Source organism: Simochromis diagramma, unplaced genomic scaffold (assembly GCF_900408965.1).
Source record: "Simochromis diagramma unplaced genomic scaffold, fSimDia1.1 OVJJ01000284.1, whole genome shotgun sequence".
Classification (NCBI taxonomy): domain Eukaryota; kingdom Metazoa; phylum Chordata; class Actinopteri; order Cichliformes; family Cichlidae; genus Simochromis; species Simochromis diagramma.
Genome location: NW_024386871.1, coordinates 1,465,965 through 1,483,926, shown reverse-complemented (window position 1 = coordinate 1,483,926; position 17,962 = coordinate 1,465,965). Strand labels below are relative to the sequence as shown.

The following is a 17,962-nucleotide window of genomic DNA, read 5'->3' as shown; positions in this document are numbered from 1 at the left end:
GAAACAGCTGCCAAGCTGTCTGTATTTTAAACAGCACGGAGCTGAAATCCAGCGTCAAATTAAGTCAGAATGGGATGACACATTGAAACTAAGTAGATTTTTTTCTCTGTCTTTTTTATTTTGAGCCACAACAAACAAATAAAAGAAAAACCCATTTAGTAAATCATGAAAAGAAGATACACAGTCTTCCACCTTGATATTCCTCATGGAAAGGTGCCAATGTGAACAAACCACTGTGGACGAACACATTTGTTTGTTTTCTTATTAGTCTTCTTAGTTTTCTAATTAAATTTTGTGAAGGTTTATGGTTGACTCCAGGGTCTGCTGTATAGTGGCCTATCACAATAAGCCTGGACAGACTTGTATTATAATAATCCTCATCCTAATGAAATGACTGAAGACCACACTGACGCTCATTCTGGTCTGGACTGTTTTCATTTTCATTTGATTTAATCTGTATGTGTGAAAAACTTAATAATACTTCATTTTAAAGCATTCTGAAAAGAGTCAGATTCAGATTTCTAACAGATGAACAGAAAGAAAATATAAGTGTAAAAGTTATCATTCAATATTTGTATTGAACAAAGATTCAAATGTGAAAATTTTAAGGTGTTAGCAACAACTCAAAACTAGATTTGAGGGAATGGGCGGACTCGACTTTAACGCTTCTACTTTAGTTAATAAAACAAAAATCAATAAAACCATCCACCCACTCCCATCTGAAACCCTTTGAACTCTGACCTCCGGCGGCTGGGGATGACCCCGACTTCCGGGCAGTTTGGGGGCGGGGGGCTGAGGTGACGGGCGGGCCACCACTCCTCTTCGCTGGCGCTGCTCACGTGGAGGATATCCCCAAAATGAAAGGGCAGGGCCTGATTGGGCGCGCTCAGATCCGAAGCACTTCCATCATAGTCAAACAAGGCCCTGCAGGGGGACAGAAAACAAATGACGCATGCAATTACACGCTCAGCTTCAGCGTGACAAGCCATTCTGCTGGAGGACAGGTTAGTTGATGACATATACATTTCATTTTGAAGTTTGAAACTAGATTTTTTTTTCTCTAAACAGATAGAAAGACGTGCTGGAATAAATACAAGATGAAAAACAGCTGAGAACTGTTTTTCTACACAACAAATTATTTTTTTAATTACTAATTTATGACCTTGTCTTGGAGCACATGGCACCGCGTATGTGTCTGAAGTTGTGCACATCTGTCTGTGTGAGTGTCACTGTGTATGTGTGTGTAGTAGTCTGTCTCTGTGACCACAGAGATGCAAACCCATCCAGAGGGAAAAGACCTGGGAAAGTAGGCCAGCGTGTATGTGTGTGTGTGTGTGTGTGTGTGTGTGTGCAAAGGAAGTAGAGCTGAAATAACCAACATCCCCTAAAGTCCCTACTGCCTTCATCAATAAAACAGAACAGAGACAGAGAAGGAGAAACAGAAGAAAATTAGACAGAGAGGTAGACACAGACAGGCCAACAGAGAGCCTGACATTAGTACAAAAACACAGCACTTCGTGCTTTTTTAACGATACATCAAGATGATAAAAGAAAAGACTTGAGCGCTTTAATTTTAGGTGGAGGCTAAAAACTGACAGCCTGCATTAGTATTACTGTAATATAAGTTAACAGGCGCTGTCTACCTGGACTGCGAGCAGGGCAGAAGGATTGCAGGTGAATTCACTAAAGTGTTCAGGGTGACGCTGATTAGCTGCAACGGCACAAAAGCTTTAGTTAAGCTGCTCTGTTGGTGACAGCGATAATTAGATTAGATTAAACCTAAAGACGGTTTAAACTGTGTACAGTAATCATCAAACACAATATGTTGCCTGTGACAATGATGGTAGCACGATGCTGTGATACTTGATATTTACTGCAAGACAACCACTTATTATAGACGTATAATTATATAAACCTCTGTATAAACTATTTTACAAGCAGTCATATTTTTTAATGCTAAGCTGTGGTCATGATAGGTTATGGAAGTATAGAAACTGACCACTCACTATTATATTTATGATAAGCATGAACTCATTTTGATCTTTGTAGGAAAAATCAGAAGAAACTCTACAAAAGTGTTTAAAAAATGATTTTAGTAGACCACATGCAGCCTATAGATCTGTTGTAATGGGAGCTACTGTACAGTGAGATATTTAGAGATGTTCCCATAAAGTCAAAGGAAAGTCAGGTATTCTAAATGGCATGACAAGGTACATGAACATCACAAGCTGTAAACATAAAGTACTTTTTTAAATTAGTGGATATTTGCTGCAACAAGAAGCAGAAAATATAACATACAATAAAAAACACATCCCGCCTAATTTTGCAGCCACCAAGTTACAATGATGGATGGTGTGCAGAGTTATTAAAGTCGCAGCTATGTAAATATAATTCTGTTAAATCAGTTACAGGTTATCAATTACACTCAGTTTATTTGTACATGAGAACCTTTGAAATCTAATTACTCGAGGGAAGGGACACACATTTAATTACTGCAGCGTGTAGCAGCGTGTAGCCACCTAACAGACTGCAATTATAGCACAGTGTGTGTGTTAACCTGTGGACATTTTCAACATTACATAGCATGTAAATGCTATTTTTGTACAGCAATCCGATTATTGCCTAAATTGTGTGCCTGTGTGCCTAAAATCAATGACCTGTTCTCAGTATTACATTCATTTGAATTCCTCTGAGGAATTTTTCCAGTGGGGAAGCACACATGAATTACTGTAACCAGTCTGTAAAGGAAACACACACCCATTGTGTTAGAGATTTTGCATAGACAGCAGCCTTTTGTCCAAAGAGCACTGCAGTTTAACTTTCCAATGAATACTCATATAGAATTACTGCACATGTGCATATTATTTCCAGAGGTGAAAACGGCTGTGTGACACTGCTGTCATAGGCGAAACAGACAAATTAAAGTAAACCCCCATTCACATGTAGATTAGCGGTACACAACATCACACAACATTAACTGCACGCTTGTGATAACAGACATTAACATTCTGCAGCACAAAGCTAAGAGAGAACAGCTTACCATCTAACTGACAATATAGTTGACAATGTCTAAGGCAGAAGAGTCAGGGGAGAAAAAAAGGGGTGGGGGCAGGTGTGTAGTGGAAGGCGCAATACAAATAGAAATGCATAATGCATCGGCAACTGCCGCATCTGTAAGAAAAACAAACATACAACACCTGCAGCACAAACATTCAAAAATGCACAGGTATATAAATCAACAATCTTCTTGTGGGGTGTGTGTGTGTGTGTGTGTGTGTGTGTGTGTGTGTGTGTGTGTGTGTGTGTGTGAGTACGAGTGTGAGAGAGAAAGCGAGAGTGTCGATTGTGAGTGTGTCTTTGTCATGAAATGCACTTGAAAATGAGGGTGGAAAGCTGCAGCAACTCCCCCCAGGAGCCGGAGGCACACAGAGATGGATCCGGGAGAACAGAATCTTCCGCAGTCCCCCAAGACTACGGAAGACCTAAGGCCACAGATCTCAGTGATATCTGCGGGAGTCCCAGAAGACCAGAGGCGATGGGCTGCTGACCCTGCCAGAGGCCAAACACCCCAGTACGAACTGAGATCAGGGCCCCAGGGCTCCAGGCGCCCAATAACCGTCTGGTACCCAGCAGAGCTCCCCACAGGTCCAAGCCGCCCCAGACCACCAAGGGAGTGGGTCAAAAAGAGTATATTTCTAACATATTAGATTCTCTTCATTGGTTCCCAGTTAAATCCTGAATCAAATCCTCCTCACATACAGGTGATCTTGAATAATCAGGCCCCATCTTAACTTAAAGACCTCTTAGTGCCATATCACTACAATAAAACACTTTTCTGTCAGGGTGCTGGCTTATTTGTAGTTCATAAGATATTTTAAAGTCGACTAGGGGGCAGAGCCTTCAGCGTTCAGGCCCCTCTTCTTTAAAACATCAAAAGAAAAGGTACGTCATCTCTACTTTTAAGATTAGACTTTACTTTCTGATAAAGCATATAGGGCTAGATCGGGTGAGCCTGAACCCTCCCTGAGTGTTTCTTCTTCACTCACCTGTTTTCATTGTGCATGTGTTTATTCTCCGCATTTAATCACGAGTTATTATTAACCTCTGGTTCTCTTCCACAGTGTATTTGTCTTCCTCCCCTCTCCCCCAACGGCTCGTGGCAAACACCCGTCCCTCTCTGAGCTCTTCCGATGCGTACTAGACTAGTAAACCCAGAGCGGAGACAGTAGATGATTTAACAGTTTATTACGGTTAAGTGCAAAGGGGGAAAAAAAGGAAACGTGGCAAAGACAGAAAATGACGAGACGTGGAGTCTTGGTGTGGCGTGCCCAGGGGAACGTGGCTAGGGCGAGGGAACGAGGCCTGAGAAGCGGAACGGAGCTGAGTGGGGAACAGTCACACTGAGGGAAGAGGATATAGGAGTTAGGCAGGTAGTGAAGGCAGCTCAGAAGTGGCCAGTATAAGAGCAGCAATTCTTACTTGCAGTTAGGGACCTGGAGTGTTTGAGAGGGGGGTGATGAAGATCCAGGGGAGGCTGAGTGGCGTGGAAAGGCTGACCTGAGATCCGGGGCTCCAGATGGAGTGTGATGGCAGGAGGGCAGGCAGGTGAGGCACAGAGGGATTTCCAGAATGATCACTAGGTATCCCGAGTCCGGAGGTGGAGTGTGAGCCAGGGTGGGTACAGCAAATGGGTTGACGACGAACTGGCAGTGGGTGAACATCGATGTGTGGTTTAAATCCCCCCTGGCTTGATTGCCTGCAATAGGCTCCAGGTGAGCAGGAGCTGGAGTTGGCCCTGCCCAGGGGCGGATCCCAGGTCAGTTCAGGAGCCTAATGGAAACTCCAGCCACCCACCGTAGACCATGACACTGCTTATGATGGAGGTTTCCTCTGTTAAAAGGGTTTTACCTTCCCACTGTGGCCAAGTGTTTGCTCATAGATGATCCTCTGATTGTTCCTGTTTTTCTCTCATATTATTGTCTCCGCGTTACAATACAGAGCTCCTTGAGGCAACTCTCACTGTGATCTGGAGCTATATAAATAAAACTGAATTGAATGTTTAAATGTTACTCACAGATCTCTCAGATTATCAGAAATACTTTTGACTTTCTGCATTTTCACACAAAAAATCTGATCTTATGTTGAGATTCACTTTAAAATATATGAACATCTGGTCACCGGAGTTACTGGGGTGGTAGTAAAAAACTATTTGCATAACTGGTCCTGAGTGTACATTATTCCAACATTTGTACAGCCTAAAACACAAAATTTGCCTTAGGGCTTTGTAACATATACAACCATACAACTCCCCTTCCCACAGCCTTCAGCAGAAAATGAATTCTAACATTAAATGTCACTATATTAGGTTGAAAAAAGCCATAAAATAAACTTTGAAACTATAACACTCGGTTTCAGGACTTGCTGCAGCATTTTAAAATGCTTGCAGCAGGACTCAGTTCAGCAGACACAGCTCTGATTTTTCAGTGCACACATTCAGACCAAAGCAAGAATAAAATGATCTTTATATAGTATATGGACACCGACAGGTGACAACTGACTGAGAATCTTTCTAATATACAAAAATAAAACAATAAAAAAGACAACGAAGGATTCAGACATTTAAAATAAACTCTATACCTTCAATGAAGACAGGACATCATCTTTTTACTGCAGCAACCCCTGAGCCTTTCCGCAGTGAGATATACAATTACAATGCTACTGAACCATAGGCTGTGTTTAAAATAGACCATAATGGTGTGAATGTAAAATGAGGCAGGAAAGAAGAAGAATGGAGGAGAGGACACATGCTCACCTTTTATGCAAGGCACAGCTGCACATACAGTATGTCACTTTGTTTCAGTGACATTTCCTCTGACGAAAGGTTAGCCTGTCTTTTACACACAACATTTATGCACACACAGATCCTGTATACACACACAAGTACACACGGCAGCAGCCCACACGCACACACAAAGCCATCTGTCATGCACCGACATCCTCAGCTCGACCAATCAGCTGCCAGTCTCACAGTGCAATTTGATTGGTCACTTCTGGGCAGTCTCCAGATATAGGAAGTTCTTGCACGACATTGATTTATGCTTTACGTGGGCTGTTGGAGGGGTTATTACATTACTGTCTGCAACCGTGAAAGATCCTGATTTTGAAAAGAGTTGGGGGAAGATTGCCGTTAACACTGACGAGGTGGTGGCCTAAAATATGTATTATGATAATTCTTATGGAAACATGCATATAACGTCTGTAACTTTGGGGTTTTGTACAGTGAAAGTGTGATTTGTGTCATTCACATGTCACGGTGAACTGTGATGTCATTTCTTACGACACTATTATCAGGTTAAAACTAAACTCTTAAAGACTCGTGATTAATGACATCAGACTTATCTGTACTTTGGGTTCAAGGATAATTAGGAAATGTTAAGAAGCACTGCTTGGCCGATGCCTCGTTAAAGCAGCAACATGCAGCAGACTCTCAGTTTCATTCGTGTTAACTTTGTTGAGAAAGAGCCCCCTAAATGGATGGTGGCCATTCCCCTCAGACATAGTTAAAAGTTTTTCTCCACAGCAGAATTTAATTTAGGTGCACTCTGGTAGAAGACATTCTAATGCAGGCTTCTAATCATTTAATCAAGTGAGCAGTGGACATTTCTCCTCACTTTTAGCCTGAGCCAAATGAAAACAGTGGATGGGGGCACGCTTAATTTATGCTAATGATAATCATGCCTGCGGCTAACTACTTAAAAATTTAACAAACATGATGTCAAACAGCTGCAATGCCATGTTTCCTGATAATGAGCCACTGGATATATAGTTCAGTATGAGGATTTGTTTTAATGAGGGGGGATTTGAGCCAGAAGCATCAAGAGTCCTCTAGCATCTTGCTATAAGGAATCAATTTTTTATGAAATAAAAACCGAGAAAAGTAAACTTAAAGGGTTTTATAATTAAATAGAAAGGGGATCAATCAGCCTGTTTCTCAGTCAGATAAAGCAGACGATCAGTCAGTGGGATAAATCTTTTTGATTTATTGGTCTACAGCTCCCCGATAGCTGACTGCGACCTTTGGCCTGTAGCTCCAAGTTTAGACTCTGACGCAACGCTCTTTCTCTCCGTCTGATCAGAATGTGCGTGTTCGGCGGAGAGAGAGTGCGTTATTGAAGGTGACATTCATCCCAGCTGCACCCACTCTTTCCTTTCAGGTCACTTGCACACAGCTCAAGTCAGATATTCCTTTCGTCTAGAATACACTCAATTTTGAGATGCGGTTGTTTTTTTTTTCAACTGAGCTAAAAATTACATGAAAAATACAGAGGTGCAGGATATTTTACTGTTTGTATCAAAAAAAAATTGTAAAACTTGACAGACGTGAGTTAGTAGATTAAGAAAGACATGGAAAAACACTTATAAACATGAAAACCATCCAACCTTTTTAACAGTTCTGCTTTTTTGTGCCAGTTAAAAGGTTCTTCATCCTGATCCTGAGATCAAACTCTTTAATATTGAAAGCTTGAATTGTTCTAAGTGACAAATATGATATGACATGATAAATATACAGGAGAGAGCAACATTCAATGACATTTCAGCTGGAAGATGTTCATTATAATGTTACGCTTGGTCTTTAATCAGCCAGTGGCACAGCCTACTGAAATGCACAAAGATTGATTGTGCCTTCTCTTTCTTTGACATCTCTTGCCATGATTAGAGAAAGCATCACTTTTTTAATCCAAAAGTCAAATAGATACCCACAGATTTGTTCTTTGACCACATTCTCTGGTGCTTTTTCTGCTTAACTGAAGTAACCTAAAAGAAAATGCTTGTCTTCCTAAAGCCTCATTTAGTGTTGCCATTAGAGCTGCTTTTCCTGTCTTTGCTTTCCATGTGATTGATCTTCCAAGAGCTCCAATGTGACTTATGTGGACCCAGCGACCCAGCGTTTTAATCAATATTTCAAAGACTGTGATTCTTGTGAAGAAAGGACATCAAAAAGTGGAGCTGGTTTCCGGCTGAAACCGCTTCTGGGCTCTAAAGACGGAACCCAGGAATCGGGCGGGCAAGGACAAGAATGACGCGAGGACAGAAGGACGCTCACAGAGGTGGCAGGCTGGTGGATGTGTGAGTGTGACCCTGTGCCACACACACATCTAATTGTGATTTCAGATGTGATAACCTCACACAGTAGACAGCTGAGATAAGGTCTTCGAATGATTGTGCCACATTGATGAACACTGGATAATCAGTCACCTCTGTCTGCCCTGTGTGTGTGTGCGCGCGTGTGTTGTGTTGTACCTGACGTAAAGTGTGCGCTTCTGTGTGGAGCGGAGAGACGTGGAGCTGGAGCTGACACTGCTGGTCATCATCTGTTCCCTCAGGTCATGAATCTTTGCCTCGAAACGACTGTACTCTACACACAAAGAGACACACAGTAACGTTGTTAGACCCATTGGGCTTGAGATAACAAACCTTACCTTTTTATTTAAACAAAATATGGTTTATGTTTTTCATCAAAGAAAAGAACAGAGCGAGAACAAACAGGAAAAACCACATTTTTTACAAATGGCGGCAGCAAGTAGTTGAGTTGTGACGACAACTACAGAAAGTAGGGTTTGTTTTTTTTCCCTGCATTCAAGATCAGAAAGGATTCCCTCTGTGCTGAGTTACCCCACTCAGCTGCAAACACACTGCTCTCCCAGACAAGCACACGCACAGTCTGAGTTATCAACGGATTCTCTACAGCCATAATCTAACAGTCTGTTTGATGTGAATGTTAACTCCTGTTACATCAGACCCGATCCATGTTAATATCGTCATCAACACATACATTTACAGTCGTGCGTGCACAGTGTGCTTTAAACTCCACGTAGATGCAAAATGAGTCAGACCTAAATAGATAAACGTGCCATACAGTGCAATTGAAAACAACTGAATCCTTTTAAAGGGCCACATATACAAAGAAATAAGTGCACTTGCAAACTTACAGTTGGATTCATGACACATGCGCATTACTGTTCTTACCACTTAGTGGATGTTAAGGAAGCAAAATAATTGAAATCAAATCGTGGAAAATGCATTTTTCACGCTTCTTTTTTAATCCAGACAAGGATTTTTCCACGTAAGGAAACATGCTTGCCTAGGGATGTTTTACAAGAGAGACTGAAGAAAGTGAAGCAACAGCATCTGAGGTGGAAGCCAGACCTTTCTGAAAAGATGCTGGGATGAAAAACCAAGATGCATGTTATATTCCATAAGAGAGACAGAGACTGAACTGGTAAAAAAGACTTCTAATAAACTTAATGTTAAAGAAGAAAGAAAGAAAAGAGTCTCTTGTCCAGGTAAAGGACAAAGACCACCAGATCTGTCAGGCCAAGATTAATAACTTGCCACGATTATATTCAGAATTGAGATAGGATGCTGCTATCTGAGTGTGAAAGTGATGACATACATCACTTTCACACATTACACATACATAGCAGCGAGCGATCGATCGAACGACCATCCGACTATTAGATCACCTGCTCTACCGCCTAAGCTGAGAGTACCAACGGAAACATTAAAAGAGAGAGAGAGATACAGCTCTCAATTTGGAGCAAAGTCAGCAAACTTTTTATGCAGTTTTTATCATTTTGTGACAGGCAAGCTCATGTGCCCCCAGTGACCACTGAAATTAAAGATAACACTCTGAAATAACTGTTAAAAGATGTGTCGGGAGAACTTCAGATGGCTGGCAAGTGGCGAGACATTGTTTTTAATTTGCCATATCATACTCAGCTTTTCCAAATGTTTCTAGGTAGCAGACTAACTAAATTGAAATTCTCAATCTTTTTTTTTTTCTTTTTTTTTTTTTTTTTTTTGCCTGTCCCGTTTGGCTCTTTTGCCATCAGAATTGTTGTCTAAAGGCAAAGAAAGATGCCCAACGGATTTACTTTACCAAATTGACCATCCCAGCTTTGCCGTAATGGTCCATTTGATTCACCTTTTATTAAATTCTCAATCTTAATAATGCACACTAAACCCAGACTGGTTAATTGTTTCTCAAACTGGGAAAACAGCCCTAGGCCCGCATGAACCACTCTGGGACGTGGGCAGCACTTCACGGTTGATCTGATATCCTCGTGTTGGTGTTGTTCCCAGATCATCATACTAAATGTTGTTCCAGGATCAACATTGCAAGTGACCAATCAGAATGTTGTGACGTCATACTTTTGCGACTTCGGGAAAAACCGGCATAAAACAAAAAACTGTACTTAAGCTGCGTGAAACCGCCTCTGTCCGCCGATCAACGGACCCTAACCCTAACCGTAACCCTTTAATAAACAGTAAGCAGAATTGATATTGTCCTTGCAACATTGGAATTTCATAAATGCACGAATGGCTTGGTGCGCAAAGGAATAACGTCACAACAATGTGATTGGTCACTTGCAATGTTGAACCTGGAACAACATTTTCATGATGGTCTGGGAACAACACCAACACGAGGATATCAGATCATCCAGCACTTCACACTCATTCTGTCCGTTTTTTTCCTCGCATAAAAAGATCTAAATACATTCTTCAGCTTATCATTCATGTAAAGTTTGACCACAAAAAATGTTTTAAAGTGAGTTTCTTTGGGAGATGAACTGGAATGATACCATAAGCTCATGTGACTCAGACCAGTGCTGACACAGAGAGCAGTGGGACATATTAGGGCTAGACGTAGGTGGAAAATGGGTGAGTCTGCACTGAGGAGCTCCATTATACATGCACAACGATTTCACATAGTGACGTTCCGGCCGCTCAGCAGTGGTGTGACACAGCATCACTGGTGCAGCGTTTTCATGGAGTTATTAACTTTTTATTTACTCCTTGGCTGAAATGTTACAGATCTGCAAGAGGCACACAACGCTGGAGCCCAAAGTAAAATGACATTGACGTATTGGATGGGAAAACGCCTGAGTTGTTTGCACTCACATCCTCGCCATTCAGCACCACAGTTGCAAATGCAATTACACAGCATGCAGTTTTTCTTAGTAAACCTGTGCGGACCCGTAAATACATTGCTGAATTTCCAAACAGCATTTTTAGTTTAATTGCTGGGAACAATTGTATACTCATCTCCCTTGAATGGCATGAAGTAAATTGCGCGAGGCCGACCGGTCGGCCAATCAATGCAAAGTGCACTGATTTGCTCAAACACTCAGCACAGCTGCCTCGTGCTTTAGTGTCCTTCTGCTAGATGCAGCAAAAACACTTTACCGTCTCACCCGATATTTCAGTGGCCATTAAAATGTCATTCAGCCTCTTTATTTATAAGCTAAAGTATTTTGCGGTATACACAAAGTGGAAACACAAGTATTTCAGCTGATGTGCAATGATGGCTTCGACAATATCTGGACACACTTCCTCTAGCAATAAAGTACATAGTTTTAACCTTTAGCAAGCTGCCGCAAACGGCAGTATTTTGATCCGGAGTGGCTGAACAAGCAGCAGAAATGTGTAATAAATCCTTCCTGACTGTCTTCTACTCTGCTTAGCACCACACAGCTTCCCAGAAAATATCTCAGCTAATACACGGATGACAACGCCGCAGGCAATAAGCCTGAAAAAGCCCCTCTGAAGGATGTCCCTGTGAGTGAGTGTGCGTATGTGTGTATCTGAACCATTGCTGTGGACTACAGAATCTAATTAACCCTGAGTAATTCAATCATTCTCTAGGTACACACGGTCATGAACACACACACACACACACACACACACACACACACACACACACACACACACGCTGATCCGAAACCTGCAGTGTCTCCTGCTTCTTCTTTCCCAGATATGAGCTGATATCCCCACAAAGCTCTCATTAGACTGACACACTGACACGAACAACTAAACAGCGCTGAAAGAGCTGGAAGCCACGTGAAACGAGCAACATGATCTGCAATTATCTTTTGATTTTTCCACAGATAAAAAAGCAAGAAAAAAGAAAATAGAGCCGTAATATATTGTTTCTGATTAGGATATTTCCTTCCGAGGATGACTGAATTGCTGCATTTGATGTCTCCATTAAATGACAGGGTTGAATAATCTAAAAAAGAAAATAGCAATCTGCCTCCATCTTTCCATAAAAAGATGAAACTCAAGAGCCTTTTGCTGAAATACATGTGTTAATTTATTCCTTTAATCTTACATATTTTTCATTGGCAACCCCAGTCTGTCTTTTTCAGATTTAGACTGAAATCAGCAGTAATCCCTCACGAATTGGTGGATTAACATATGTATTTTTCTCAGTTTCAGCTTGACAGACCAGACGAAAAACTTTCACATCCTCGGCAACTGACTGTAAACACAAAGTGAATCTATACAACACAGGATCAAGAGCAAGAGAGAGAGAAAAGTCAGGGAAGGAGGCAGAAAAAGAAGAACAGAAAGGAGAGAAAAGGCAAAGGGGGGGAAGAAGCAGAAAAGATGTAATGCAGCAGAATAAAAATCTGTTTGTAAAACAAAGAATGAAAGCAGTTTATGAATCAATATAAACAAAGACAGAGCTACTGTAAAGCTACAGAGATACGCTTTTCCTCTTCTTTCTGATCTATGCAACAAAGACTGTGCTGCAGCTAAGATATCGGTTCTATTAACTCCTGATCTTGAATGCAAAGACAAAGCCTGTGCTGCCAAGGATGCAGCTCTGATCTTCTTTTGTTTTCAGACCCAAGCTAATGCTGATGCAGTTAAAGTGGGAGCTGAAATCCTGATCAAGTCCAGTTTAGTGAAAGAGCAAAAGCAGCACAGCACAGAAAAAAACAGAAGTGCTGAAAGTGGGAGAAGTTATCGGCATCAAAACTTGCTAGCCATCTACACAGAAGCTAACATGTCACTGCTGTATCAGTGGCCACAAGATGGATAACACAGTGTTAGAGTCTCAGAGATTTATCCATTAACGCCTCCCAACAATGTTACCCAAAAACAGCTGTTAGGTTGTTACCAGAGGCGAGATGTAAAGAAGTAAATCGCTTCTCCCACTCTTGCTGTACTCACAGGCTGCTGGCAGACACCGTCTGCGATGTGATACCGTCACAGGGGCTCTCAGATCAGTGTCTAAGCCAGGGAGAGCGAGGTTTGAAGCTTAGAGTCCTGAGACGTGAATGAGAGGAAAAGGATAGAGAGAAAGAGAGGCAGCCCGTTCCACGTTGGATGCAGCACAGGAGAGAGCAGGAGAGGAAAGATGCGAATGTGTGTCTACGTAGGTATGTAGCAGCGTGTGGTGGAGTGGGGAAAAAATATGTGTGCGTAAAATCGGTCCAGTGCTGCTCAGCTGCCAGAGAAACAACAGATGCTAACTCTTTCTCTCTCTCTGTCTCTACTACACTCCACTCTTGCTCCATCTCCCGTTCGCTGGTGCGTTCATTTTGCTCCTCCCCCTCTTTGACAGCAGCTAGCACACCCACCCACACACACACACACACACTGTTTCCTCAGGTCACTCATGCAGGAAGCTGAGTCAATGCCAGGCTCTCCTGCCCTACTTTGGCCCAGGGAATCAGTCTACAAGCCACACACACACACACACACACACACACACGGTAAAGCTTGACCAAGCATTCTGAATATTGATTTTTGGGAAGCTTAACTAAGAGGTCAATTCATAGCTCTTAAATGGATTTTCTTTTCATTTTGTATAGCGGTCACAAGAAAAATGAGACACTAGCATTTGTCTTAATAAGTATACGCAATTAAACTCTTTCTGCGCTGCATGATTTGTCTGCGCCCTCCATCTGTCTCACTTTCCCCACTTCCACAGTTGGGACGGTTCTTTCTTGGCTTCTAAGAAATGTTAAAGATTATAACAATATTCCCATGTAAAAGTGAACAGGTTGTGCTACAATTTTCTGTAGACAAACGGAAATCATGTGGGTTTCATATCATCCGCATTTAACTGCCAACACACATCACCGCAGTGTAGCATTAACAGATTAAGAACAAGACAGACACAGGTATATAATATACAGGGATAATGTGGAGCTGGATAAAAGGTAAGGAGAAGGTGAGGAAACTAGGAGGCAGAGGCAGTGGGGGGAAAGATGATGATGGCAGAGACTAATGGCTTGTGTTCCCTCCTCTCCTCTCCTCTCGTCTCCTCTGCTCTCTCTAGAGGAGCATTGTTACTCCATTGAGCAGCTGGCAGAGGCCTTTCCCTGCATTGTGCAGCTTCAGTGCTATCCAACACAAAACCGCTAGAGATAGGCATTTCACATCATTAGGATTGTGTGCATTGCACCAATACATTCTCCTTTCAGATCACCCTTTCCTTTAACAGAGGAAAGAGACCGCCCTAATTGTGAATAACTACCACGAGTGAACCCCTAAGAAAAAAGACAATATCTCTCAAAGGGTTGATCCTGATTCATTAAATGAATATACATACTTTTCCCTTCAGTTTTTATGTCCCACGGGAAGAAGCATGGATCATATATGCTGTTTTTTTCCACTGTTTATGTCATCATTGCTGTAGCGTTTGGATTTTTCTTGTACATTTAAATGTTTCCCGAGGGTTTCTTGTTTCCACTTGCAGCACTATGGAGAAATAATTTAATCAGCAGACCATTGCATACTTGCATCATGCAGACAATACACTTCCTTGTTGCCAGTTCGGCACTGCTCCACATACTGAAAGAAGAGAAGCTTATAGTAACAAAAACAATGAAGAGACTGCTAGCTCGCAAACATTTATTTAAATAATGTACCATTAAATTATGCCCCAAAAAAGAAGGAAACACATACTAAACACATAACGAGAAAACTGCACCGAACTGCTTCAATTTGACTCTTTTTCACTCATTTTTGAAATTCTTCAGAAACTGAATTTGTCCAAGGACGTAAATAATTTGCAGGTTCTTGCTGTGCTTGCATGGGTTTCTTCGGGTGCCCACAGTAACTTGGTGAGTCTAAATTGGCTGTGGGTTTGGACGTGAACGTTAGTAGTTGTCTGTCTCTCTTCGTTACCCTGTTATGCACCAACAACCTGTCCAGGATCTACCCCTCCGATAACCCCAGTGTCAGCTGGGAAAGGCTGCAACCTCCCACAGCTCCAGTAGTGGACACAGACCTCTTCTTGGTTCATTAGCTGAATTTCCAAAAAACACACACAAAATAAAACCCCAATCCAAATTCTTCACGTTATAAGCCTGCTTTATACGTCTACAATAAGCCCTGGCTCCAAAAATAGCAGTGCTGCAAGAGGCTCATCTATAATTAAAACAATAGCTCAGCAATCTACATTGGTATTGATTAAGTGATCAGATTGCAGGAGAGGAATAGAAGAATAACGTAACTAAAGCAATTTAAGACAAAAATGTCTTGATGTACTGATTTAAGTTTAAATGTCAAAAGCTGGAAGTGAAAAAATGTGTCTCAAAGTGACGAAGAGACACACTCCAAATCCTAAATCAGTCGCCTTCCTGTTACAAGTGACACCTCAAATCCCCCCCAAATCACACATCGTGGGTTGAGAGTCAGACCATTACCACAGACATCAGTAACACTGGGGAAGACAGGAGGAGGTGACAGGTGGAGAGGAAGGAAAGCGAAAAAAGGAAGAGGAAAGAAAGGAAGCAAAAGAGGAAAGAGCGGGCTAATATACAGAGTTAGAAAAAAAAGTAACGTCCTTCACTTTGGGTGTTCAGGAGAAGAAAATCCAGCAGCACTGTATTTGAAAGCCCCCGTGATGGAGCTACTGTTAATCTTCTATGTAACAAGTTGTGCACGACACACACAAACGCACGCAAAGTGCAATAAGCACACTAACAGAAGTGAGGATAATCCTCTGTACATCACCTCAGTATTACTGCTGACAGACACTAGCTCTGTGTGGGTCACGTGTGAGTGTTTATGTGTGTGACTGTGTGTCTCTGACAGTCGTGTGTAATCCCAGTGACTAACACTGCTGTCAACCTGCAGGCATTTGTATTCCCACATCAGGAAACTTAATGGCACAGAGAAGATCGAGCTTGAAGGTCAGCACAGCGACTCAACATTGTTTTAACCAAACATCGTGTTTTTTTTTCCAATCAGCGCAATCAACAGTTGTACTGGATACTTAAAAACAGAAATGAAGCCGTGAAACTTCAGCTCAAATTCCCACTTTATTTTTTCGCTATGTATTAAAGCTTTGTTGTTTTGAGCATGAGCCAATGGTCTTTTCAGATTATTACATATTACTGTTCGCTAATAACAGCCAACTTTGGAAAAGAAATGGTATGTAACTGAAAATTCATTGTGAAACCTTTGCACATTTTAATGCCTCGGTAATGGTTAATGATCAGTTGTTTCCAAGTGATTACACCGCATCTTTTCACATTTGGTGACTGATTGCAAGTAGTTGTTGCTCAGAAGATGAATGTGCCACAAGTTTGGATCTCAAGGTGGCTGCACAAGGTGCTTGGTGACAGGCAATCTGACTCCAAACAATCATGGTTTGAATCTTTTAGCACTAAGCAACTGACTCAAAAATGTTGTTGAGTTTAAAGATTACATTCAAGGAGTCACAGTGGAATTAGGTCTTGAAAATACAAAGGAAAATGTCTAACAGTGGTTACACTGTGTTTTCTATACACCAAGAGCTGAATATAGGTAACAGAAAGCCTTTTGTGGCTGGAGAGGAACATGAAAAAAATCAATACTGAACTTCAGGACAACTACAAATGACCATTATGTGAATGCAGTCCCAATCAAAAGTTTAAGACCACTTGAAAATGGCAAAAAGTTATATTTTGCATGGTTGGATCTTAATAAGGTTCCATGTCAAGCTTCAACATGCAGCAAGAAGAAATGGGAGTGAGAAAAAAACCTTATTTTGAGCATGCAATTTATTGAAAACAACGCTTGAACTGAAACAGGCTCTTTTACAGCTGATCGAAAGTTTAAGACCACACCTCCAAAAAAACAGTAAACCCCTAAAAAACGGAAATCAAAGTTCCAAACATGAACCCATTAATGAGTAGCTCCATCGTTACTGCTCATCACTTCAAAAACTCGTTGCAGCATACTTGATGCAAGTGTTTCCATGAGGTGAGTGGGAACATCTCTCTAAAAGCTTAAGACGGCCACATGAAGGACATCTACTGTCTGTAACTGTTGTCCATTTTTGTAAACTTCCCTTGCCATCCATTCGCAAAGGTTCTCAGTTGGATTTAGATCAGGGGAACACGCACAATGGTCCAAAAGAGTGATGTTATTTTCCTGGAAGAAGTCCCCTGTCCTGCAGGCATTGTGTACATTAGCTTTGTCCTGTTGAAAAACCCAGCTGTTACCACACAGACCAGGGCCCTCAGTCAAGAGGGACGCTCTCTGCAACATCTGGACATAGCCAATGGCCGTTTGATGCCCCTGCACATCCTGAAGCTCCATTGTTCCACTGAAGGAAAAAGCACCCCTGACCATTATGGCGCCCCCTCCACTGTGGCATGTAGAAAACATCTCCGGCGGGATCTGATTGTCATGCCAGTAAACATCAGGACCATCAAGGCTACATTTTCTCTCATCAGAGAACTTTCTTCCACCATTTAATGCCCTATGTTTGGTGCTCTCTTGCAAAGTCCAAACGGTCGGTTCTGTGGCGTTCAAGTAGACGAGGCCTTTGAAGACATTTTTAGTTTTTGAAGCCCTTCAGTCTCAGATGCCGTCTGATGGTTATGGGGCTGCAGTCAGGACCAGTAACGGCCTTAATTTGGGTCGAGGATCGTCCAGTGTCTTAACAGACACCCAATTGGATCCTCTGGCTCAGTGCAGGTGAAGTTTTTTGTCTCTTACACTTGAAGTTTTTCTTCCATAACCCTCAGGATCACTTAAGAAATTCCAAATGACTGTCTTACTGCGTCCCACCTCAGCAGCGATGGCGAGACCCTGCTTATGCAGAACATCATAACAGTGTGACTACCTGACAGAAAATGACAATGAATCTACATTTTTGCACACATTTGGC

At 41.8% G+C, this 17,962-nt stretch overlaps 1 protein-coding gene across 6 annotated transcripts in view; it reads right to left on the bottom strand.

Moving 5' to 3' along the window:
• Positions 1-17,962, bottom strand: part of LOC120733390 (discs large homolog 1-like protein) — a 114,636-nt gene that overhangs the window by 12,941 nt on the left and 83,733 nt on the right. For 5 of the 6 annotated variants that reach the window (XM_040031529.1, XM_040031530.1, XM_040031531.1 and 2 more), the window contains 2 exons: positions 8,302-8,416; positions 742-924 (listed from right to left, as the gene is read on the bottom strand). In XM_040031529.1, coding sequence (XP_039887463.1) covers positions 742-924; positions 8,302-8,416 — 298 coding nt within the window. Of the gene's footprint in view, positions 1-741; positions 925-8,301; positions 8,417-13,020; positions 17,960-17,962 lie in introns of those variants that run through there. The other variant, XM_040031534.1, reaches the window with a different exon arrangement.